The 27647-nt window shown below is 42.1% G+C and overlaps 1 protein-coding gene across 1 annotated transcript; it reads right to left on the bottom strand.

The window, feature by feature from the left end:
- Positions 1-2290: 2290 nt before the first annotated feature.
- FEV (FEV transcription factor, ETS family member) lies at positions 2291-27328 on the bottom strand. Its single transcript, XM_077447864.1, has 3 exons — positions 27256-27328; positions 22234-22305; positions 2291-5603 (listed from the first exon to the last, which is right to left on the bottom strand). Exons 1-3 carry the CDS (start codon positions 27326-27328, stop codon positions 5068-5070), a joined length of 681 nt encoding a protein of 226 aa, XP_077303990.1. The 3' UTR covers positions 2291-5067.
- Positions 27329-27647: the final 319 nt, after the last annotated feature.

The raw sequence follows: 27647 nt of genomic DNA, 5'->3' as shown, positions 1-27647 counted from the left end.
AATGAGGGACAGAGGGACATTGTTCCAAATCAAGGACAGTCCCTCAAAATCAGGGACAATTGGGAGCTATGGCATAGTTGGGGGTTACTACTGAACGGGGGATAAGCAGAGATGAAGGTTACTACTGAGCGGGGGGATCAGCAGAGCTGGTGATACTACTGTGGAGGGGCATCAGCAGAGCTGGGGGTACTACTGAGCAGTGTATCTGCTGAACTAGGGTACCAATGAGATGGGGATCTACTGACCAGGGATACTAGTGAGATGGGGATCTACTGACCAGGGATACTAGTGAGCTGGGGATCTGTTGAGTGGGGGTACTACTGAGATGGGGGTTCTACTGGGCCCTTTAAAACAAATAGAAAATAAACACACACACACATGGCATTTGCCAAGCTTCATTAAAGCACCGAAGCATCAAATACACATCAAAAAAGCAGGTTGAAGCGGTAGGTGCATTAATGTGTGTTAAAAGTTGAAGAAAGTGTTAATGAGCCCTTTAGGAGTCCGACAGCATCTGGATTAACTGAAGTCATAAATTCACTCTGTCTAATTATGTGTAATCCCTTAGGCTGGATTCACACCTATGCATTTTTAGTGCTTTTTGCATTTTGCAGATTTGCACTGCAGTCCATTTATCATGGTTTCCTATGAAACACATTCTGTAGAGCAAATCTGCAAAATGCAAAAATCACAAAAAATGCCATAGGTGTGAATCCAGCCTTAGAAGGTATGCTGTGCATGTATTTCAATGTTTACCTTTCAATCCTGTCTCAAATTAAAGTGGAGTTCCACCCAATTTTGAGAGGTGGTCTTAAACGAAAGACCACCTCTCCACCCCTCGTTTTTGGATATTTAAAAAAAAAAAAATGACTTTCTAATTTACCTTTTTTGGAAGTACTAAGGCCGCGTACACACGCGGGGACTGTTCGCTCAACTTTGTCCGCTGAACAGTGTTTCGGCGGACAGTCCGCTCGTGTGTGGGCTTTCAGCGGACAGTTTCAGCGGACAGTCTGCTGAACAAAGTTTTTCGGAAATTCCGAAAAACTGTCCGCTGAAACTTTGTTTCAGCGAACAGTCCCCTCGTGTGTAGGCTTGTTCGTCAAACTAAGTTCCGCGCATGCTCAGAAAGGATTTACACGCCGAAGTTTGCATTGCAGTGTATAGGACGTCGTTTTCTAGTCACGTCGTACGTGCCGTTCACGTCATCGCGCACGGTTTCAGCGGACTGTTCGTTCGTCGTGTGTGGGCAAGTCCGTCCATGCTAATTTTGAGCGGACTGTCCGCTGAAACTGTTTGACGGACAAAGTTGAGCGAACAGTCCCCGCGTGTGTACGCGGCCTTAGAGTACTTCCGATCCAGCCAGGCCCGAGGAAGTCACATCCTCTTCTGCGGCGAGCCCCCCGTTGTCTTCTGGGACACGTGTTTGTCCCAGAAGACAAGCTAGCCATTCACAAAGCGCCACGGGACTTATGCATGCGCAGTCGGAAACCGGCAGTGATGCTACAAGGCTCCACTGCAGGTTTCCCTTAGTTGGAATGGAGGCGCCTGCGCCCAATCCAATGGATAGATCGGCCTCAGGGGGGGGGGGGGCGACATCGCGGCCTCCCTGGACAGGTAAGTGTCCTTATTAAAAGTCAGCAGCTACAGTGTTTGCAGCTGCTGACTTTAAAAAAATTAATAAAATTGGCTGGAAGTTCTGATTGAACATAATGCGTACAGGGGAACTAACACGATTGTCGGCATTACATGCTCTGTTTTTATCATCTTTATGTGAGTAGTTTGTGTTTGAACACAAAAATTCAATCTTATACTTGGGCGGTGAGCACTTTGATCTTTTCTTTCTACCTATGACCTGGCGTCCTTGCTGAGATCTAAGGAGACGTGAGGGAAGTTTATGGTCTGTGTTAACCCTTTTGATACCCGCTTGCATGACCACCTGTTTGCACAGGGGTCCATGCCATAAGGTGAGAGTGATTAGTTAGACCGGAGGTGGAGGGATTTTTACTTACGTCAGTGCTACAATTTGAATTTAAAAGGTATTTGTGTGAACTGTGAAGTTAAGTCATGGATTGTGGAAACGAACTAGTGTCGGGTGATTGTATATAATGTATATTTACCACTGACTAATGCAGAGTTGCAATGCAAGGAGATCGGGTAAAAGTAGTTGGATTAGTCGATTAATCAATTAAAAAAAAATCGATTGATCGAACACGAAAATTTTAATCAATAACAGCCCTAATAAAGATGTATATAAAATTCACTTTTTATCTATCAAAAAGTGTTTCCCAGCGCTAAACCTTTCATCTGATTTCTAAATTGCTGCATTTGTAACTTCCAAAAGCCAATATAAAGGAATAGTAGTGGTAAAAAAAAGCACTTGTGGGTTTAACCAATCTTGTTTTTTTTGTACAATTCTCCTTTAAGGGGGTGTGATAAGGGGTGTGTCCTATGCCTACTTTTGCTGATGAATGTCCCTCATTCCCATCTCAAAAAGTTGGGAGGTATGCAGACTATTGCAAAGTCTTGGAAATCCCCTACTCTATCCATCTTAGCAATGAAGCACAGAATCAGAATGGTTCATGCCAAGGTCAAGGCGATCTTCCTAGACGGAGTCCCCTCTCACGAAAGACTATGGAGACCTTGGATCACCCTCTTCCTACCCCATAACTTTGACGACTCACTCCTACTACTGTGATCTATAAGTACTATAGGCCCCTATTGGCCTGGGACTTCTCTAGGGACCCCAATTCCTCTTGTCCCCCCATACCTCCTCTCTTCCACCCCTGCCCCAACCACTGAATTTGTAACCTACTGGCTGAGATGCCCATTTACCCTAATTCCCCCCTACTCCTTCTCCCCTGGTCTGAAAATACTTCTACAGCCCAAAGACATGCAGGCAGGTTAATTGGCTTCTGTCCAAAATTGGCCCTAGTATATGAATGGGGACCTTGGATTGTGGGCTCCTTGAGGGTAGGGACTGATGTGAGTGTGCAATGTACAGGGATAGGGACAATTGTAGACACTCACTCAGGTTGAACTGGATGGACTGGTGTCTTTATTCAACCTAACTAACTATGAAACTATGAAACTATGAAACTTTTACTTATTTTAAATCACATAGGGTTTACCATCCCTACCAGGGGTGCTGCATGGCACTACTTGGTTGAAACCAACATCCTCTTACTAATTTTTTGTGTTTGTTCTAAGTTAGGGCATAATATTACAATGTTATTATATTATGCTACCTGAACTTCCCTGATTTGACAGCTCCTTTTATTGCCATGTGTACTGTCCAACATACTGTTATGTACTTGATCTAAGTTGAACATGAGCATCTGGCCCTCTAATCCTATGTCAAACCTATAGAGACAACGACTCTCTTGATGTGAATAATACATCAGTCCATATCCCCATACCTAGATAAGGCCTTATCTCTGTCCAACGTTAGACAAAACCCCCTCTCTATTCGGGGTACTGATTGCCACTTTACATTACTAAAGTTGTTACAATGTCTGTTATTACTTCTTCCATATGGACTTCACGCCCACTGTATTGGAAATCTCTCTGTTACACATTGGTACATGCGTAACAACTCCCTATTTTTTCTCATATTTGATATGATACTCAATGTTTTATATTCCAGAATTCAGTACCACCTTTTTTATGTGCCACATGTTAGTTGTTATACTTTAATAAAATATTTGAAAAAAATAAAAAATCTCAGGAAAATGATCATTTAAAACATGGAGCCCCATCCAGTTCTCAAAAGAAGCGGCTACTCAATACTCACCTTCAAAGTGGAGCTGTCCCAGGTAGTACCTGTTCTTCAGCCATGTCGGATTAAACTCTGTGGAGGCCCCCTAGGCAGTCAAAACCTTGGGGCCCCCATCACAGGTTTCTGGAGGTTTCACATTTGCATGCTTTAGTCTAGTGGGATAACATTGAACTAAGTAGCATGCATGTCGACCGCCATATGGAAATGACCATCACTGTTGCACATTACGTGGACGTAGGTTGCACCAAACTGACAGCTGAAAGTAGATGAGCTTTCATGAGCCAAACTGTAATATTATCTCGATGTCTCTGGTTTATGTACTTTACGTTGTTTTTTGGGTACATTACATAGTTACATAATTAGTCTGGTTGAAAAAAGATACAAGTCCATCTAGTTCAACCAATAATACAGTATTTTCTCTATAGAGACTTTAATGTAAAAATTGTTGGTTTTTTTCGGTGATTAATTTTTTTTTCTATCTCTTGTAACCTATTTAAGAAAGCTTCATTTTAATTTCCTTCCGAGATCTAATCAATATTATTCTGAACCATTGACATAGGGCCCTTCAATGGTAAGGTGCCTATAAGCCATTGCCTTCTCTGCCTATTTGGTAATCCAGCACTATGTTCAACACAAGATGACACCCAGCATCACTCAACTGGCAAGACCAAGGACTCTACTGTGGATACAAGTTGTCATAGGTCCGCCCTCTGGTGAAGAGATCAGCGATGACATCAGTGCCGCTGCTTGCATCACGAAGAACCACCTACCACCACATGAAAACCAAAGAGAAAGACCAGAGAGTCACTTGACCGGCCTGTAGACTTTGGAAAAGGTAAGTTTAAAAAAAAAGCATAACGTATAGTACATTCCTCTGATTGGGGGGATTTAGGGAGGGAGCATAAGCCCTGCGTTGGAACTTAAACAGACCAAGACGTTTGAAGAAGAATGACAGGGCACAACCATTGTACAGCACTATTAAGCAGGAAACACAGACTGTGAATATATAATGAGTGACTATGGCTGCCCTTCAGGTACATATATGGTTACAAACTATACCAGGAACAAATATTGAACAAATATCGATCAGATTATTTTCATGATCTTTTTCACATGCATTAAAAAAATTCCCAATATGTTAATACATATACATGGCCAATCCCTGCCTCCTAATACATGTGCCTCATTGTGCTTTGGAACAGTTACCAAATGCACTTTTATGTCATCATTATTATTCTGATTTAATGCAATGCGACTGTGACACCGTAAACTCCCAGTCCGTACTGCTCCGGTTAATGGTAATGGGCGCTCATGTTGCCCACGCTGTTGACAGAGCCAAGGTGTGGGGTGGACACAGAGCCAAACCCCCCCGGAGGGGCCTGGAGGCTGTGCCCAGGATACAGGGCCGAGGGGGTGCTTGGCCAGTAAGAGAAGCTGGCTGGAGAGACGCCAGAGGTCATCAGGTTAAGTTTCGAGAGGCCAGGGAAAGGTAAGTGTGGTAGGTTGCTTTGGAATTTGTAAAGTGACTGTTCGTTGGTGGGTGTAGATTGGCACACTTGTGCCAGGCCGTGGAAATCGAACTTGTAGGCGTATCTCTTCCCATGCACTTTGGCCATGATGTTCTTGTCGTAGTAATAGCGCAGGGCGCGGCTGAGCTTGTCGTAATTCATGTTGGGTTTGCTCTTCCTCTCCCCCCAACGTCTGGCAACCTCATCGGGATCAGTCAGCTTGAACTCTCCGTTGGTGCCCTCCCAGGCAATGCAGTTGGCATTGGAGTGATCAGACAGAAGCTCTAAGAGGAATTGCCACAACTGTATCTGCCCGCTCCCTATGAGACAGAAAATATGATTAGTGCTAGGTAGAAGGTAAACCAGCCAAAGGTCACAAATGTCATTTAAGGGAAGGTATGGCAGCTGTCTAGATGAGACCCAACTATAAGATTAGTGTATTGAGCCGTTTAAAGCGAACCTTCAGTCATTTTTTTCAACTTTCCATCCATTAAAACTTCTGCCCTTGTTGCTTTAACTTTGGATAGCAAAAAAACATTTTTTTTTCTGCCAGTAAATCCCTTATACAGCCCACTCCCTTTTTCTTGTCTGGTCATTAGTCTAGGCTTATGACATCATGCACAGCTCTCTCACTCTTGTGAAAGTTTTCCAGAAAGGGAGGGGGGGGCATGAGTCATAAGAGGGCCAATGAGAGCTGCAGAGCTGGAGGTGTGCCTCTGTGTGTCTGTGTAAATCCAGGAAGTGAACAGGCAGCAGCTTCAGCTGCCCCCAGTTAAAATGGTTGCAGCCAGACTCAGTGGAGAGAGTTTTCTGAAGCATATTTGGCAAGTACAGAATCACAGTAGATATAAAATAATATGCAAAGTGGTTGAAGGGAAGCTACAGAATGGCAAAGATGTTTTTATTACAAATTATGCGAGCAGACTGCAGTTCCTCTTTACCACTTGCCAACCAGTGGCTGTCATTATACTGCGGCAGGTCGGCTCATTCCCGCAAATCGCCGTAGGTTTACATCGGCACCTTTAGGGGCGATAGCAGGCACGCGCTGCATGGCGGGGGACCCGATGTGTATGGCTGGCGGCCATGATGTCCGCCGGCCACCCGCGATCGGGGGCACGAGAGCCAGAACGGGGATCTGTGTATGTAAACATACCGATCCCCGGTCTGACAGGTGAGGAGAGACAGATCTGCTGTTCCTTGTGATTATGAACAACGATCTCTCTCCACCTCCAGTCAGTCCCCTCCCCCCACAGTTAGAAACACAAATAAGGGAACACATTTAACCCCTTGATCACCCCCTAGTGTTAACTCCTTCTCTGCCACTGACATTTACACATTAATCAGTGCATTTTTATAGCACTGATCGCTGTATAAATGTCAATGGTCCCAAAAAAGTGTCAAAAGTGCCCAAGCTGTCCTCTGCAATACTGAAGTCCCTCTAAAAATCACAGATCACTGCCATTACTAGTAAAAAAAAAAAATTATAAAAATGCCATAAATCTATCCCCTATTTTGTAGACGCTATAACTTTTTGTGCAAACAAATCAATATACGCTTATTGTGATTTTCTTTTCTTTTTTTACCAAAAATATGTAAAAGAATATACAGTTGCAATAAAAAGTATGTGAACCCCTTTGGAATGATATGGATTTCTGCACAAATTGGTCATAAAATGTGATCTGATCTTCATCTAAGTCACAACAATAGACAATCACAGTCTGCTTAAACGAATAACACAAATAATTAAATGTTACCATGTTTTTTATTGAACACCATGTAAACATTCACAGTGCAGGTGGAAAAAGTATGTGAATCCCTAGACCAGAGGTCTCAAACTGGCAGCCCTCCAGCTGCTGCAAAACTACAAATCCCATCATGCCTCTGCCTGTGGGAGTCATGCTGGCAACTGTCAGCCTTGCAATGCCTCATGGGACTTGTAGTTTTGCAACAGCTGGAGGGCCGCCAGTTTGAGACCCCTGCCCTAGACTAATGAGATCTCCAAGATCCTAATTGGAGTGAGGTGTCAGCCAATTGAAGTCCAATCAATGATATGAGATTGGAGGTGTTGGTTACAGCTACCCTGCCCTATAAAAAACACACACCAGTTCTGGGTTTGCTTTTCACAAGAAGCATTGCCTCGTGAATGATGCCTCACACAAAAGAGCTCTCAGAAGACCTACGATTAAGAATTGTTGACTTGCATAAAGCTAAAAAGGGTTATAAAAGTATCTCCAAAAGCCTTGCTGTTCATCAGTCCACGGTAAGACAAATTGTCTATAAATGGAGAAAGTTCAGCACTGCTGCTACTCTCCCTAGGAGTGGGCGTCCTGTAAAGATGACTGCAAGAGCACAGCGCAGACTGCTCAATGAGGTGAAGGAGAATCCTAGAGTGTCAGCTAAAGACTTACAAAAGTCTCTGGCATATGCCAACATCCCTGTTAGCGAATCTACGATACGTAAAACACTAAACAAGAATGGATTTCATGGGAGGATACCAAAGAGGAAGCCACTGCTGTCCAAAAAAAACATTGCTGCATGTTTACAGTTTGCACAAGAGCACCTGGATGTTCCACAGCAGTACTGGCAAAATATTCTGTGGACAGATGAAACCAAAGTTGAGTTGTTTGGAAGAAACACACAACACTATGTGTGGAGAAAAAGAGGCACAGCACACCAACATCAAAACCTCATCCCAACTATGAAGTATGGTGGTGGGGGCATCATGGTTTGGGGCTGCTTTGCTGCGTCAGGGCCTGGACGGATTGCTATCATCGAAGAAAAAATGAATTCCCAAGTTTATGAAGACATTTTGCAGGAAAACTTAATGCCATCTGTCCCCCAGCTGAAGCTCAACAGAAGATGGGTGTTACAACAGGACAACAACCCAAATCATAGAAGTAAATCAACAACAGAATGGCTTAAACAGAAGAAAATACGCCTTCTGGAGTGGCCCAGTCAGAGTCCTGACCTCAACCCGATTGAGATGCTGTGACATGACCTCAAGAAAGCGATTCACACCAGAAATCCCAAGAATATTACTGAACTGAAACAGTTCTATAAAGAGGAATGGTCAAGAATTACTCCTGACCGTTATGCAACTACAGGAAACGTTTGGTTGAAGTTATTGCTGCCAAAGGAGGTTCAACCAGTTATTAAATCCGAGGGTTCACATACTTTTTCCACCCACACTGTGAATGTTTACATGGTGTGTTCAATAAAAACATGGAAACATTTAATTATTTGTGTGTTATTTGTTTAAGCAGACTGTGATTGTCTATTGTTGTACATTTTATGACCAATTTGTGCAGAAATCCATATCATTCCAAAAGGGTTCACATACTTTTTATTGCAACTGTATATCTGCCTAAACTAAATTATTTTTTACGTTTTTTTGGGGATATTTATTAGAGCAAAAAGTAAAAAATATTGTTTTTTTTAATTCAAAATTGTCGCTCTTTTTTTGTTTATAGCAAAAAAAAAAAACGCAGAGGTGATCAAATACCACCAAAAGAAAGCTCTATTTGTGGGGAAAAAAGGACATAAATTTTGTTTGGGTACAGTGTTTCACGACTGCGCAATTGTCAGTTAAAGCAACGGAGTGCCGTATCGCAAGAAATGGCCTGGTCAGGGGGAAAATCTTCCGATCTGTAAGTAGTTAAAGTAAATGTAAACCGTCACTTTGTAAAACAACCAATTTAAAATGGGAATGATAGGCAAACCATTTGTGTGTGTATATCAGGAATATAAAATGTTGGGTTTACATATTCTTTAAGAAAATAAGCTATGACATTTTTTTTTACGAAGATTTACATTAACAAACTGTAGAGTTTATTAATTCCCCCAAATTTTGGGCAAAATCTAGAGATTTCCACATCATTTGTCTTTTTGGTGAAAATCATTGTACTGAATTCCATAGTCAATAAGTGAATGATGCTGGCGAATGTTCGGGGTACCTGGGCTCACCAAAATGTAATAAATTAGCCTCTTCCTAGTAACTAACCCTTCCTATCCCTGGTGGTGCAACTGAGTATCCATATTTTTAAAATTCCAGTAAAAATCAGGGGATTTTAGATTTTATAATTTTTGCTATGTGCTTTAATCCTTTTGCTGTCATAGCCTTTAAAAAAAAAAAAAAGTTGCACGCCTAGGCTTCATACACGCTGGGCTTAAAAAAAGTTTGTTCTCTTTGGAATAAAAAAAAAAAAAACACTCCTATAGAGCATTTTTTCTACAAAGTTTAGATGAGTTTAGGAGAGTTTTACGTTTTTTTCTGCCAGTGAGCTCCAATCAGAAATGCAAATGAGAAATTTTTTTTTTTTTTAAACGTTGATCTCAAAATATGGCTGTAAACGTCCTAATGTACACGGACACATAGGCTAACATTGAGCTGCTTCTACAGGCAGAACACAAAATGTTTTTTACAGTGTGCATGGAGCCATATACTAAAATTCCCTTTTTTTTTTACATGAAAACATGCTAAAAAACATGTAGGATAAAATGGTGTTTTTTTTATACAATATTTAAATTAATTTTATTCCAATTAATTGTAATGCACAAAAGCACAATATAATCCCTAATATATTGGTAAAATAAAATAGATGACTTCAGACTTTCATATATACATATATATTATATATGTATATAATATATATGTATATATGAAATATAATTATATTTACATTTATACGTAAAATATAGATACATTTTATATTTATATAATGATATACTTTCATATATATATATATATATAATCTCACAAAAGTGAGTACACCCCTCACATTGTAAATGTTTTATTATATCTTTTCATGTGACAACACTGAAGAAATTACACTTTGTTACAATGTAAAGTAGTGAGTGTATAGATTGTAAAACAGTGTAAATTTTCTGTCCCCTCAAAATAACTCAACACACAGCCATTAACGTCTAAACCATTGGCAATAAAAGTGAGTGCACCCCTAAGTGAAAATGTCCAAATTGGGCCCAATTAGGTGTCATGTGACTCGTTAGTGTTACCAGGTCTCAGGTGTGAATGGAGAGCAGGTGTGTTACATTTGGTGTTATCGCTCTCACTCTCTCATACTGGTCACTGGAAGTTCAACATGGCACCTCATGGCAAAGAACTCTCTGAGGATCTGAATAAAAGAATTGTTGCTCTACATAAAGATGACCTATGCTATAAGAAGATTTCCAAGACCCCCCTGAAACTGAGCTTCAGCACGGTGGCCAAGACAGCAGTTTACCAGGACAGGTTCCACTCAGAACAGGCCTTGCCATAGTTGACCAAAGAAATTGAGGTCATGTGCTCAGCGTCATATCCAGAGGTTGTCTTTGGGAAATATACATATGAGTGCTGCCAGCAATGCTGCAGAGGTTGAAGGGGTGGGGGGGTCAGCCTGTCAGTGCTCAGACCATACGCCGCACACTGCATCAAATTAGTCTGCATGGCTGTCATCCCAGAAGGAAGCCTCTTCTAAAGATGATGCACAAGAAAGACCGCAAACAGTTTGCTGAAGACAAGAAGACTAAGGACATGGATTACTGGAACCATGTCCTATGGTCTGATAAGACCAAGATAAACGTATTTGGTTCAGATGGTGTCAAGCGTGTGTGGCGGCAACCAGATGAGGAGTACAAAGACAAGTGTGTTTTGCCTACTCTCAAGCATGATGGTGGGAGTGTCATGGTCTGGGGCTGTGTGAGTGCTGCCGGCACTGGGAAGCTACAGTTTATTGAGGGAACCATGAATGCCAACATGTACTGTGACATACTGAAGCAGAGCATGATCTCCTCCCTCCAGAGACTGGGCCGCAGGGCAGTATTCCAACATGATAACGACCCCAAACATATCTCCAAGACAACCACTGCCTTGCTAAAGAAGCTGAGGGTAAAGGTGATGGACTGGACAAGCATGTCTCCAGACCTAAACCCTATTGGGCATCTGTGGGACATCCTCAAACAGAAGGTGGAGGAGTGCAAGGTCTATAACATCCACCAGCTCTGTGATGTCATCACGGAGGAGTGGAAGAGGACTCCAGTGGCAATCTGTGAAGCTCTGGTGAACTCCATGCCCAGGAGGGTTAAGGCAGTGCTGGAAAATAATGGTGGCCACACACAATATTGACACTTTGGGCCTAATTTGGACATTTTCACTTAGGGGTGTACTCACTTTTGTTGCCAGAGGTTTAGACATTAATGGCTGTGTGTTGAGTTATTTTGAGGGGACAGCAAATTTACACTGTTATACAAGCTGCACACTCACTACTTTACATTGTAGACAAGTGTCATTTCTTCAGTGTTGTCACATGAAAAGAATATTTACAAAAATGTGAGGGGTGTACTCACTTGTATATATGTATGTATTCTAAACAGGTATAGAGGAACACAAGGGTCTTGCAGCAGAAATAAATCAAAACAACTGCATTTTATTGTCAATGTTTCAATCAGTCCATCTTTCTCAAAATATACATAAAGATCTACTGTATGAAAAATATCAAGTAGGCGATCAAGTGGTGTATTCACTAAACATATGAATTTACCAAACATAATTTAAATATTTTGTTTACTAACACTGTAAATCACAAATCGTATGGTACATATTTCTGAGGATGAAAGTGCTCTACAGGCATACCCCACTTTTATGTACACATTGGGGTTTATTTACTAAAGCTGGAAAGTGCAAAATCAGGCTCACTTCTGCATAGAAACCAATGAGCTTCTAACCCCAGCTTGGTTAATTAAGCTTTGGTAATAAAACCTGGAAGCTCATTGGTTTCTATACAGAAGTGAGCCTGATTTTGCACTTTCGAGCTTTAGTAAATAAACCCCATTGTGTACTTAAAAGTGGGGTATGCCTGTAATTACCTATATGTAGATAAAATAGATTAAAGGCTGATTCCAAGGAGAGAAAATGAGAGTGCACTAAATCAGAACCATCTACAGACACGCCCTAAAATGTTATTGTACATTCACTGCACTTCATCATTTTGAACATTTATTTACATCCTACTCTCTCTGTGTAAAATGGCAAATGATACTGGTGAATATTGGAATGTATGGATTCCCATAGTTTAATAAATAAGCCCCTCTGATCAAAAAAAAACCTTCTGATCCCTGGTAGGATGCATTAGGTATATGGAAATTTTCTCTAAAATTTAATTGAGAATCAGGACATTTCTGTGAATTTTTGCCATTTTGGTGAATGTTTTGATGTCAATGGGAAAGGAGAAATTATGGATTTTTGTTGGGGTTTTAGACTTTCTATATGTTTCCTGAGGGTCATGGAAGCTCCATTCATCTCTTATGGACTTGTTTTTGTACCAAACTGCTCTCATTAGCTTCCCCTCATTTTATGTTTTGTTTTTTGTTTTTTTTTATTTTACAAAAAGAAGAAAAACATGAAAAATAGGAAGAAAATTAAAAGTGCACAAATAAATCAGATATCAAAAAGGAAAAATACACAAATGCAAAGATAACTTAAAAAAATTAAAATAAACTAAACACACTGAAAAATCTCAACACTCTAATTAAAAAAGAAAAAGAGTAGATTGCAATGTTTGGATGTGTTAAACCACCTGATTTTAGTGGATATGTGACCACTCTTTAATGTCATAATGAGAGCCATTTTTACATTTTTCACTGTAATGCTTATTCCTGCATAGCCATCTCTTTATACTGTTCAATCGTCAATGTAATTTATTTGGATATGATAAACTGGAATTATTTTAAATGTCTGTACGTTACCTGCTTCTTTGCTGATTTTGCTTTCTAGTAACCTACAGAACCCTAAAAATCTTTATATCTGCTGGGCAAGTCAGAGCTTAAATGTTGAGCTCTATTATGGGTTTGGAACTGCTGACTTTACATCCCTTTAGAACCCAAATTATCCTGACAGTTAGTATAAAAGTATAAATATAAAAATCTGCATAAATATATGCTTATTTACCTGTATATTTTGAAATGCCTGCGAAATTTTACAACACACTGCAAATTGGGACACTATTTTCAAAATGCCCCTTTCCTCAAATGTAATTTATAGCCTAATAAAGTGATTAATTAAAGAAAACACTTCCATATTAAAGCACTGACTGACGTTTTATGTAAGCCTCATGTTCACTTCAAACACTAAATTTTGCTTATGGTAAAATTGCCTTTTATCAAAAAAATAAATTATTTTGTATTTCCTAGAAATATGATAGAAGTGTCTAAAGAATATATTGTCTGGGGCATGTGCTACATACAAGCATTCACTTGTATGGCAGGCTGTAATTGGCATCCCCAGCCTCCTAATATGGAAAAAGGGAGAAACCTAAAGCCAAGACTTTTTTTTTTAATATGTGAGGTCTTTCAATTCTGCTGAGCAGATTCCCCTTCATTTCCTGTCCCCGGGGACACAACACAAAACAGGAGGAAATCTTCCCAAAGAGGATTTTTTTTCTTCTAAAGCCTGGTACACACTATTCATTTTTTTCGTTCAGCCCGCAGAAAAAAACTGAAGAGCTTGGGATGTTAGTACAGTGATCTCCCCCTGCTAAGCTATTGTGTTCTAACAGTGGTGGGATGCCCCCCACCCCAGAACACAACAGTCAGTCCTGTCAGCCATTGGCTGATCGAATGCCGATCGGCAAAACCATTTTCGGTCATGCCTCTTTGACAGGCCTCTGTCGGATTGGTGTTGTGTCAAATACTGTCCCCCGACGGATAGTGTCCACCCTGTAGTGCGCTTGCTCAGTACGGAGGACAAGGAGGCGCCGAAGATCTCCGAAGATGGATGGCGCCTGCACACTGAGTCCAGGTTCAAGCCCCACCATCCAAGTGGACATAGAGTTAGAATAAAAAAATGCAGAGTGAAGCGAGGCTGTGCCCGAAGCGAGCAAACGAGGGGCCCTGTTACTAAGTGCATACCGTATGTCCACTTGCATGGTAGGGCTTTAACCTGGACTCAGGGCAGAAGGTACAAGAAAGTGCGCAGGCGCTGTTCATCTTTGGAGACTTTCGGAGTCTCCTTGTCCTCCGTATTGCGCAAGCGCTGCGCCTGAGCAGTACGGGGCGGACACTATCTGATGGGGGGACAGTTTTTGGCAGAACACCGGCTGCCATACACACGGGCTGAATGTCAGCCGGTGTCTATTGAATCGACAGATGGCACCTGATATTCAGCGCATGTGTACGGCCCTTAAGACAGTTAAGTCCCAACTGAATAATTTTCTCTCAGCTCTTGCTCTGGTGACAACTTTAACATTTTGGATTTCCCCTCCCTTTCTGTCTCAGTGACAATGATAACCAGAACAAATACAGAGGGTGGATGTCCCCAGTGAGGACACAAATAGCAAAAGAAACCTGACAGACAATCAAAACCGTCCACATTTTATCCCAAGAAAAAAAAATTGCCCTTACTTACACTTTAAGGGCTTGTTTACAATGCATTGCACTCTGAAGAGTGATCTGCAGTGGATTGCTTTACAAAGAGTGTTTGACATGTGGTTTGGAAGAATTATTTAACCGCCTTACCACCGTTTTTTACCCCTAAAAGGGTGGTTGCAGCACGGCACTGCTGACTTGGGTACTTACAGGGGGTATAATTCTTGCCGCACCGTGAAACAAAGCAATGCAGCCACAGCTAGTAGACAACCCCATCTGGCCAGGGCCGTATTTAAAGCAGGGCAAAAGGGGCAGCTGCCCTGGGCCCTGTCATTGTTGTGGGGCCCAAAGCAGCTGCCTCATACTTGCCAACTACCCCAGTGTAAATTCCCTTGTCCCTTGAAGTTTTAGTCCTGTACTCTGTCCTGATATCTCAGTGTGAATTGATGGTACAGCTGCCCAGCTCTGCCCTATTGTTATGTACAGATGACTCACCTGCAGACCCTGTGTTTACATGTAAATAACCGGCATTCATATGTAAATATTCGCAGCATTACTAAGTAAATAGATGCGGCTGACAGCCTTGATATGTAAATAAAAGTGGCATTCATATGTATCATGCTCCCCTGCAGTGAGGAGATGATGTGCTGTAACCTCTAGAAACCAATCAGTGAGCAGTATTACTTAACAGTAATCTCTAGCAACCAATTAACAAGCCAAAATCATTTGCTGTAACCTCTAGCAACTAATCAGTGAGCCGTAATGTGTGTTGTAACCTCTAGCAACCAGTCATTAAGCAGTAATGATATGCTGTAACCACTGGCAACCAATCGCAATTGCTGCCTGATCTTATACAGTAAGCTGATTTTAACCAGTTGCCGACCGCCGCACGACGATGTACGTCGACAGCATGGCACGGGCAGGCATATTGGCGTACATGTACGTCCCTTGCCTCCCGCGGGTCGGGGGCCCGATCGGGCCCCCGCCCGGTGCCTGCGGCGGTCGGTTTTCGTCGGGGAGCGATCCGGGACGAGGGGGCAGCCATTCATTCATGGCCACCCCCACGCGATCGCTCCCGACGAATAGGAATCCCCGTGACATCACTTCCTCTCCTGTAATGTAAACACAGGAGAGGAAGTGATGTATTCTCTCCTCCGTGTCGGTATTTTTCGTTCCGACACGGAGGAGAGCGGATCGGTGAGTTGCACCAACACTCTACACACACAGTAGAACATGCCAGGCACACTCACACCCCCCCGATCACCCCCCCAATTACCCCTGCCCCCCAGTCACAGTGACACCAATGTCATTTTTTTTTTATTTATTTTATTTTTTTTTTTTTTTGCATTGGTGTCATTTGTGACTGTAATAACTGTTAGGGCAGTTAGGGTTAGCCCCCTTTAGTTCTAATGTACCCCCCTAACCCCCCCAATAAAGGTTTAACCCCGTGATCACCCCCCGTCGCCAGTGTCACTAAGGCTGGGTTCACATTGCAGCGGTTTATGAGAACGAATGTGATTCGCACCGCACTGCAGTGCAAATCACATCCGATCTCTGTGCGATTCGAGTTCAGCCATTCGCCGCACCCGCCACACCCGCCGCACCCGCCGCAAATTCGCACGGGACCCTTTTTTTGGCCCGCAGCAGAATCGGATCGCATGGGTGTTCACACCATGCGATCCGAGTTTGCAGATCGCACTGCGATATGCGAACTGATCTGGGGGTGTCAGTAACATTTCACTGACACTCCCAGCAGTCCGCATAGGGCAGTGTGAACTGCCGCCGGGAGGCATGCGATGCGGGAACCCGCCGCGGATTCGCGGCGTTTCCGCATCGCTCCAGTGTGAACCCAGCCTAATAAGCGATCATTTTTCTGATCGCCGTATTAGTGTCACAGGTGACGCTAGTTAGGCAGGTAGGTATTTAGGTTCGCCGCAGCTTTTTATAGCGCCAGGGACCCCCATATACTACCGCATAAAGCCCCCTGATTGCCCCCTAGTTAACCCTTTCACCAGTGATCACCATATAACTGTTACAGGTGACGCTGGTTGGTTAGTTATTTTTTTATAGTTTCAGGGCACCCGCCATTTATTACCTAATAAAGGTTTAACCCCCTGATCACCCGGCGGGTGTCATTTGTGACTAATAACTGTTAGGGCAGTTAGGGTTAGCCCCCTTTAGTTCTAAGGTACCCCCCTAACCCCCCCAATAAAGGTTTAACCCCGTGATCACCCCCCGTCGCCAGTGTCACTAAGGCTGGGTTCACATTGCAGCGGTTTATGAGAACGGATGTGATTCGCACCGCACTGCAGTGCAAATCACATCCGATCTCTGTGCGATTCAAGTTCAGCTATACAGATAGTATGGCTGAATTCGTGTCGCACCCGCCGCACCCGCCGCAAACTCGCACGGGACCCTTTTTTTGGTCCGCAGCAGAATCGGATCGCATGGGTGTTCACACCATGCGATCCAAGTTTGCAGATCGCACTGCGATATGCGAACTGATCTGGGGGTGTCATTAACATTTCACTGACACTCCCAGCAGTTCGCATAGGGCAGTGTGAACTGCCGCCGGGAGGCATGCGATGCGGGAACCCGCCGCGCATTCGTGGCGTTCCCGCATCGCTCCAGTGTGAACCCAGCCTAATAAGCGATCGTTTTTCTGATCGCTGTATTAGTGTCACAGGTGACGCTAGTTAGGCAGGTAGGTATTTAGGTTCGCCGCAGCTTTTTATAGCGCCAGGGACCCCCATATACTACCGCATAAAGCCCCCTGATTGCCCCCTAGTTAACCCTTTCACCAGTGATCACCATATAACTGTTACAGGTGACGCTGGTTGGTTAGTTATTTTTTTATAGTTTCAGGGCACCCGCCATTTATTACCTAGTCTCACTAGTGTACCCCTAAATTTAGGGGTGTCTACTTTCCAAAATGGGGTCATTTGGGGGGGGTTTGTGCCATCTTGGCATTTTATGGCCTTCAAAACTGTAACGCCCTTAGAAAGCCTGAAGGCGGTGCTTGGTTTTCGGGGCCCCGTACGCGGCTAGGCTCCCAAAAAGTCCCACATATGTGGTATCCCCGTACTCAGGAGAAGCAGCAGAATTTATTTTGGGGTGTCATTTCACATATGCCCATGGCATGCATGAGCAATATATCATTTAGTGACAACTTTGTGAAAAAAAAAAAAAAAAAGTTTGTAATTTTCCCGCAACTTGTGGCAAAATATAAAATATTCCATGAACTCAACATGCCTCTCAGCAAATAGCTTGGGGTGTCTACTTTCTAAAATGGGGTCATTTGTGGGGGTTTTGTGCCATCTTGGCATTTTATGGCCTTCAAAACTGTAATAGGTAGTGAGAAGTGAACTCAAAAATTTACGCCCTTAGAAAGCCTGAAGGCGGTGCTTGGTTTTCGGGGCCCCGTACGCGGCTAGGCTCCCAAAAAGTCCCACATATGTGGTATCCCCGTACTCAGGAGAAGCAGCAGAATTTATTTTGGGGTGTCATTTCACATATGCCCATAGCATGTGTGAGCAATATATCATTTAGTGACAACTTTGTGTAAAAAAAAAAAAAAAATTTTTTTTTTGTCATTATTCAATCGCTTGAGGCAAAAAAATAAAATATTCAATGGGCTCAACATGCCTCTTATCAATTTCCTTAGGGGGTCTACTTTCCAAAATGGGGTCATTTGGGGGGGTTTTGTACTGCCCTGCCAATTTAGCACCTCAAGAAATGAGATAGGCAGTCGTAAACTAAAAGCTGTGTAAATTCCAGAAAACGTACCTTAGTTTGTAGATGTGACAACTTTTGCGCAAACCAATAAATATACAATTATTGACTTTTTTTTACCAAAGACATGTGGCTGAATACATTTTGGCCTAAATGTATGACTAAAATTGAGTTTATTGGATTTTTCTAATAACAAAAAGTAGAAAATATCATTTTTTTTCAAAATTTGCGGTCTTTTTACGTTTATATCGCAAAAAATAAAAATCGCAGAGGCAATCAAATACCATCAAAAGAAAGCTCTATTTGTGGGAAGAAAAGGACGCAAATTTTGTTTGGGTACAACATTGCATGACCGCGCAATTACCAGTTAAAGCAGCGCAGTGCCAAAGTGTAAAAAGACCTCTGGTCATTTACCAGCAAAATGGTCCGGTCTGAAAGTGGTTAAGTCTAGTTGCTATTTATTGTATGTCTCAGAGCAGATGGAGAGCAAAATTGCATGGGGGAGGGGGGGCAAGAAAATTTTTGCCCAGGGTCCAATCAATATTAAAGACGGCCCTGCATCTGGCTGCCTTTGCACCTTAAGAGGGATGGTCAGGGTGTGGCAAAATTGTGGCTCAACCACTTGTTTTTTTTAAAGCCCCCCCCCCCTCCCCATCTGTAAGTGTAAACTGTTGTTGCTGAGATCTCATTAATGGTGGGCTCCCATTGTTCCACCAAAACAAACATCCAAGAGAAATTAGATCTCCAAATCTTGCAATAAAGTCTTTTTTACTTCAAATGTAACTCTTCATACAGAAATTAGTGTGACTATGCTATTTTATCTTTGCTCTTGATAAAAAGCAAGGATATGCTAAAGGGAACATTTGCGCAAATTTTTGTATAAAAATTTACATTTGAAGTAAAAATACTTTATTGCAAGATTTGGAGATCCTGTTCTCATTTTTCCTATATATTTACAGTGTATAAATATATATATATATATATATATATATATATATATATATATATATATATATATATATATATATATATATATATATATACACTGTTAAAAAAAAGTATATATTTATATTATTCAGGTAAAGGTGGAATATGGAATTACAGACTGTAGTTAAACTCTATTCAACCATCCAACAAATACAAATTGGTCTCTACATTCCAAAGATCCCTCCATACTAAATCTGAGTTGTGGGTGCATACTCCTACCACATACACAATGACCATACATTTATAATTAAAAACATGCTAAAAAAGAAAGAGAAAGGGGCAGGGGGTCTTGTAAAAAGATATCCCATGAGGTTTATATCTACAGGGCATTTTTTTTTTTTTTTGGATTGTAGAGATCAATTACACAGCAAAGGGATTCATTAGTTACAAAGCATGATTGCTAACATATATCTATCCAATATCACCAATGATTTCAAGAGGATACATTGTATATAAGCTGGTACACTGATAATTGATGTCTACATACAAACTATTTATACACAGCTACCCATATTAAGACTATATACAGTATATATATATATATACAGTATATATATATATATATATATATATATATATATATATATATATATATACATATATATACATTCATACATATATATATATAGATTTATATTTATAGCGCTGTCAATTACGCAGCGCTTTACATACACATTGTACATTTATATGGATTGTAAGGAAAATTTGTGAAACGTGTTAAATTTCAAAGCAAGATTTTATAACGTTTTGATCTTGCACTTAATAAATGCTATATAATAATCCTGACCATTTGGTTCTAGTCTATGTGGTATAGGAAAATGCACACACATTGCTTTTTGAATAAGGGTGGAGGGATCCTTGTATTGTAGTAGTCACAATAGGATATAGATATCTGTTGGGTGTTAGCCAGGTCTCCCCTCCTTTATTACAAATGTCAACCATTATGCTGATAGAAATAAAACATATTGATAACAAAGATAATTTAAAATGTGTAATCATAATTATTATTATTACTATGATTATTATTATTATAAATAATAATATTTTATAAAAGATTGTTATATTATATATTATTATTATTGTTATTATATTATTTTACTTCTTCATGCAGCTAGTTACAAACAGCAATAAAATAATAATAATTAGCAGGTCATAGTGCTGGTAACCAGTATAGACAGGGAGAAAGCTTAGTGCACTTGGCAGATGGGATGAGTGTTACTTCTGAGCCCAGATCACAGCTTTGCAGAGCAGACAGGTAATGCAAAAACACTTACATGTTTGCTGCAGTTGCCAAGTAATCTGCAGTGTAAAATCAACAGATTTAAGCCTTTTATTTATCAATCTACTGGCTGCCTGGAAGCTGGCTCGGAGTTTGCTCTCTCAATGCAATTTGCCTGGATACTACAGGTAATTATTGCAGATGGCAGTGCACAATAAATGTATTATAGAGCAATAAAACTAATCTAGCCGCTGGCGAGCAGGGAAAAAAAATTAAAAAAAGGCTACTTTACCTAATGAGGGTCTTATTAATTAATGGCTGCTGGTTTACGAGCAGGTGAAAGAGCCCCTTTCATAAATATTATTTAGGATCTCCAAATTATAGACATTTGGTAGCTAATGAAGGTAGTTCCGAGGCATTTTTAGTACACAATAAACAAAGTTCTTTATGGGATACAGAAAGACATATTGTCACAATGTAATATGTAATCCTTTGTAGAAATAGACTCAGCACAGCAGTCACTGCTATATTGTGCTTCAGCACCACAGACAGCGACCCGACTGGCTGACCCGACCTCCCGACCACTTCCATTCTATGGGGTCATTGCCTTATTTTACATAAATGTTTTATTATACTGACTGAGGTGTGTCATATAGATAGATAGATAGATAGATAGATAGATAGATAGATAGATAGATAGATAGATAGATAGATAGATAGATAGATAGATAGATATCATATTAAACACTATTTGACCTGTAGTAAATCCAAAATGTAAAAATATACAATCTCTCTCTCTCTCTATATAGATATCTATCTATCTATCTATCTATCTATCTATATATATATATATATATATATATATATATATATATATATATATATATATATATATATATCCTTATTTTGGTAATAATTCATATTAAAAATAACGTGGCTTACTATAACCCGTAGTAAATTCAAAATGTAAAATTAGAAATCATGGAATAGACCTTGCAACTATAGATGCTGCAAAATTCAATATGTACATGATAGATAGAAAGATTTTTTTTTTTTACTTAATATAAATAACTTAAAATCTAATTAAAATTTATGTGGCATAGTATAACCTGTAGTAAATCCAAAATGTAAAAAAAAAAGAACTATAGATAGATAGATATTTTCAGTTAATGAATCTAATTAAAAATTATTTGGCGTAGTATAACCTGTAGTAAATCCAAAATGTAAAAATATACAGTATATATATATATATATATATATATATATACTGTATAGATAGACAGTTTTTGTAGTTAGTCATATAAAAAATTATTTGGCTTAGTATAGTCCTGTAATAAATCCAAAATGTATGTATATATGTGTCTATATATATATATATATATATATATATATATATATATATATATATAAAATAGATATATATTTTTTTTTAATAAATCATATTCAAAAATGTTTGGCTTATTTTTATTTTTATATGGTGCGGTAAATACTTCTGTTTAGATACCTTGGATATTTGTGACGAACTGTTTACCAGAATCTCAATATAAAACTAATATAATTAAAAAGATCAAATAATAATACTATTGTTCCTATCCAATGGCAGGCAGAGGACGGATCGGACACATACATGGGGGGGGGGGGGGGGGGGTGCTCACCTTTCTGCACGCCGGCTGAGAAGGGTCTCCAGTTTGGGGTCTTCTCCTTAAGGAAAGTTTCTCCCACCGGATCTGAGATAAAGTAACAACCAACATGTAATAAAACGTTTCCAGAATTCCATCTTTCAGATATCAGCAAGCAGCCAATGTATGTAGAATGAAGGACTCTGCAGGATGGTTGGTGTATCGGTATACAGGCATACCCCACTTTTAAGTACACAATGGGGTTTATTTACTAAAGCTAGAAAGTGCAAAATCAGGCTCACTTCTGCATAGAAACCTATGAGTTCCCAGGTTTTATTACCAAAGCTTAATTAAACAAGCTGGGGTTAGAAGCTCATTGGTTTCTATGCAGAAGTGAGACTGATTTTGCAATTTCCAGTTTTAGTAAATAAACCCCATTATGTACTTAAAAGTGGGGTATGCCTGTATACTGTATTAGCAATAAATACAACAAACACAATACAAATATATTTAAGTAAAACACATACAATGGAAAGGAGAACGAATATAACAATAAAGAAATAAAGATTCTTCCATCGCAGCCACTATGTCCAGTGTACCGCTGAGTTTTACTATCTTTGTATTTTGGGGTGCAGGGGCAGGCAGCTCTCCGGATCTTTATCAGTGTGCTCAGAACAGATACCCTGCAGATCGGGGTGTAAGATCAGGTGGCTCCCTGGATCTCAGTGTGCTCAGTAGACTCTCAATAGTTTATGGTGTAGGGGCAGGCAGCTCCCGGATCTCAGTGTGCTCAAAGGATACTCTGTAATTTGGGGGTACAAGGGTAGGCAGCTCCCCGGATCTCAGTGTGCTCAGTAGATACTCTGTAGTTTGGGGTGCAGGGGCAGGTAGCTCCCCGGATCTCAGTGTGCTCAGTAGACTCTCTGTAGTTTGGGTTGCAGGGGCAGGCAGCTCCCCGGATCTCAGTGTGCTCAAAGGATACTCTGTAATTTGGGGGTACAAGGGCAGGCAGCTCCCCGGATCTCAGTGTGCTCAGTAGACTCTCTGTAGTTTGGGGTGCAGGGGCAGGCAGCTCCCCGGATCTCAGACAGAAGGGGATAAGGCAGATGATCGGATTGTCCGTTGATGTGCTTTGGGAATAATCTGTATTTTGGGGTGAAAGGTAAGGCTGCTCCCCAAAACAGAAGTCGGTCAACTTGCCCTGGGAAGAGTCAGTCATTTGGGGTGTCGGGGGCAGGCTGCTTCCTAAATCTCAGTCTGTGTGCTCAGGGGATCCTCTGCAATTAGTGGTGTGGAGGGAGGCAAAAAGCTCCCGAAATATCAGTCAGTTTGGGGGGTTTGGGGGAACTTGGGGTGCTTTGAAACCCAGGCTGTTCCCTGCAGGGTTCACAACTATTGTATTACATGGGTGAGTGTGGTTTTGGGGGACAATATCCCAAATATCAATCTTGGTGCATTGTTGTATTGGGGGGGGGGGGGGGTAGAGTCTCAATCAGTCGCTGTGGTATGGGGGGGGGGGCTATAGTAGTTTGGGGGGCTAAAATCAAGTTTGTCCCCAGGATTCAGGTAATGTGTAGTGAAAGGAGTTCTGTAGTTTTGGGGGGCTGGACAGGCTGATCCCCGGCTTCCAGTCAGTGTAAGGAGAGACGGCAGGAAACGCGTCCAGGAAAAAGGAAATCCGATTTCTGGGGAGTTATAAGACGGCGGAGAGGAGCCCGAGAACAGACGGGAGGGACACCCATAGAGGATGACTATACTGGGGGGACACTCATAGAGGATGACTATACTGGGGCGGGCACTCATAGAGGATGTTTATGCTGGGGGACACTCATGGAAGATTACTATACTGGGGTAACACTCATAGAGGATGACTATTCTGGGGGGACACTAATAGAGGATGGCTATACTGGGGTGACACTCATAGAGGATGACTATATTAGGGGGACACCCATAGAGGATGACTATATTGGGGGGAACCCATAGAGGATGACTATACTGGGGGGGCACCCATAGAAGATGATTATAGTGGGGGGACTCATATAGAATGAGTGTCCCCCAGTACAGTCCTAGAGACTGACTATATTAGCAGGGACACTCGGATGACTATACTGGGGGGACACTCATAGAGGATGACTATACTGGGGGGAAACCCATAAAGGATGACTATACTGGGGGGGACACTCATAGAGGGTGGCTATATTTGGGGGACACCCATAGATTATCACTATACTGGGGGGGGGCACCCATAGAAGATGACTATACTGGGGGACACCCAAAAACACCCATAAAGGATGACTATACTGTGGGGATACTCGTAAAGGCTGACTATATTGGGGGGACACGCATAGAGGGTGACTGTACTGGGGGATAACCATAGAGGATGATTGTACTGGGGGAAACCTATAGAGGATAACTATACTCGGGTGACATTTGCGTAGCAGAACAGAGGGAAACTCGCAAGGATGTGAGATTTGGGGTCACCCTGAATGAAATTGGAAGGATAGAGGGGGCACAGAAATAGGGATAGAATACGTGAGGATGCAAATAGGAATACGAGTTCGTTAGATTTGGGGAGAAGAGTATGATATGGGGGTCCAGAGAAAAATAGTAATGATATGACATTTAAAGGTGGAATTAGGCGACGACATGAATAGTTAAGGGGTGACACAAAAAGACTGGAGTGTCACGGGGTACTATAAGGGGTGACAATGGTGTGTCAGAGGGTGCTATAAAGGGTGAGTGGGGCGCAGAAACAAGCGAAGGAGGTACCGACACACAATTAAGCGACAATGAATGATAACTGTGGGGTGACACACAAACCAGAAGAGGATAATGGGGTGACACACTGGGTGGAGGGGTGACACATATCAGAACACGACAGAGGATTCGCACACAATGCCTGAGGGGGGGGGGGGCGAAAAACATACCAGAATAAAAAAGAGGGGTGACAAATACTAGATAAGGGGTGACATATCAAAACAAGATAGAATATGAGATACTTACCAGAACAGAATAGAGGGGTGACACACCATAACTGGATTGAGGGGTGACACATACCAGAACAGAACTGAGGGGTGACAAACACTAAGTGAGGGGTGACACATGCCAGAGTAGGATTGAGGGGTGATATGTATGGGGCAATGATTGCCACACACTGGGTAAGGGGTGACATATACAATAAATTATACTGAATGAGGGGGTGACACACATAACAGAAGACAATTGACGTGGGACACACATTGGATGAGGGGTGACACATATCAGAACAGGATTGAGGGGTGACATAGATTGGATGAGGGGTGATACACATACCAGAAGATTGATGAATGACACACATTGGTTGAGGGGTGACACGTCAGAATAGGATTGAGGGTGACACACATTGGATGAAAGTTTATACACCAGAACAGTATTAAGGGGTGAAACACATACCAGAAGAGGATTGATGGGTCACACGGATTGGGCGAGAGATAACAAATCAGAACTGGAGTGCGGGTGACATACACATTGGATAAGGGGTGACACACATACTAGAATAGAATTGAGGGGTGACACACATAACAGAATATTGATGGGTGACACACTTTGGATGAGGGGGTGACACACATTGGATGAGGGGTTGACACACATAACAGAATATTGATAGGTGACACACATTGGACGAGGGGGGGGGGGCACACATTGTATGAGGGGGTGACACACATAACAGAATATTGATGGGTGGCACACATTGGAAGAGGGGGTGACACATTGGATGAGGGGGTGACACATTGTATGAGGGGGTGACACAAATAACAGAATATTGATGGGTGACACGCATTGGATGAGGGGGTGACACATTGTATGAGGGGGTGACACAAATAACAGAATATTGATGGGTGACACGCATTGGATGAGGGGGGTGACACACATTGGATGGGGGGGTGACACATTGGGTGAGGGGGTGACACACATTGGAAGAGGGGTGACACATTGTATGAGGGGGTGACACACATAACAGAATATTGATGGGTGACACACATTGGATGAGGGGGTGACACACATTGGATGGGGGGGTGACACATTGGGTGAGGGGGTGACACACATTGGAAGAGGGGTGACACATTGGATGAGGGGGCGACACACAAAACGGAATATTGGTGGGTGGCACACATTGGAAGAGCGGGGGACACACATTGTATGAGGGGGTGACAGACATAACCGAATATTGATGGGTGACACACATTGGATGAGGGGGTGACACACATTGGAAGGGGGGGTGACACATTGGATGACGGGGTGACACACATTGGAAGAGGGGTGACACATTGGATGAGGGGGTGACACATTGGATGAGAGGGTGACACACATAACGGAATATTGATGGGTAGCACACATTGGAAGAGGGGGGGACACACATGGTATGAGGGGGTCACACACATAACAGAATATTGATGGGTGACACATTGGAAGAGGGGGTGGCACACATAACAGAATATTGATGGGTGACACATTGGAAGAGGGGGTGACACACACAACAGAATATTGATGGGTGACACACATTGGAAGAGGGGGTGACACACATACCAGAAGAGGACTGAGGGGTGACACACACTGAGTGAGGGGTGACATACATAACAGAAGAAGATTGATGGGTGACACACATTGGGTAAGTGGGTGACACACATACCAGAAGAAGATGAAGGGGTGTCATTCGTTGGTGGAAGATAAATGAAAGATGACAGACTCCAGCTGCAAAAATAATAAAAAATGGGGGTCACAGGACCAATATGGGGATAATGAGGGAGTGAAGAGAGGAGATGGGGCAGAGGCAGACCAGAGCCCCAATCAGGCAGAAAAGTGCAAATTAAATCTTCTGGGGGATGCAGAAGAATCCAAGGATGAGGATAGGAAGAGTTTTGGACATTCTGAGAAGCTCATGTAGAAGATAAAAAAACTGAGATAGTAAAGGGTCCAAGGGGGGAGGTGGGGGTGCAGGTCCAAGATTGGCAGTTGCTCCCACCAAAACTTTTTTGAGGCCCCCCCCCCATTCTACCCCCCCCCCCCCCAATGTTCTACCTGTGAGGTACATGTTGAGCAGGAGCTGGGATGCGGCACCCTGAGCCATGGAGAGGAGCTCTGACACCCGCATGGGGTGGGCTGCCTCTCCTATTAATAATAGGACTAGAACACCATTGTTATTAGATGCTGAAGGCAGAGAATGGGAAATAGATGAGAGGGAGGGGAGGACAAGGATAATATCCAGGCAACCCTCTGAGATGTGGCCCTTCCAGAAAAGGAGAAGGGCCCCCCCTCCCCTCCCGCCATAATTTCCTCTGTAAAAGTCTTTTTAATTAAAGCCGCCATCTGACTGTGTCAGTTTATCTGCCCCTCTTATCAGCGCTCATCTCAGTATTAATAAAAGTTGGGCTGTTAAAGATGAGAGTCACTATGGGGATAGCGCCCCCCTC

This window comes from Lithobates pipiens, unplaced genomic scaffold (genome assembly GCF_037356315.1).
Source record: "Lithobates pipiens isolate NorthernLeopardFrog02 unplaced genomic scaffold, aLitPip1_a1.2 Scaffold_22, whole genome shotgun sequence".
NCBI classification, from domain to species: Eukaryota; Metazoa; Chordata; class Amphibia; order Anura; family Ranidae; genus Lithobates; species Lithobates pipiens.
Note: the sequence above shows the minus strand (reverse complement) of the source record. Positions and strands in the feature narration are given on the sequence as shown.

Excerpts from the sequence above, each read along its gene's own strand:
- FEV (XM_077447864.1), bottom strand. The coding sequence starts at position 27,328 with ATGCGGGTGTCAGAGCTCCTCTCCATGGCTCAGGGTGCCGCATCCCAG. Across the intron at positions 22,306-27,255 it reads GCTCAACATGTACCTCACAG|ATCCGGTGGGAGAAACTTTC; the intron begins GTAGAACATTGG and ends ACTTTATCTCAG. Across the intron at positions 5,604-22,233 it reads CTCAGCCGGCGTGCAGAAAG|GGAGCGGGCAGATACAGTTG; the intron begins GTGAGCACCCCC and ends TCTGTCTCATAG.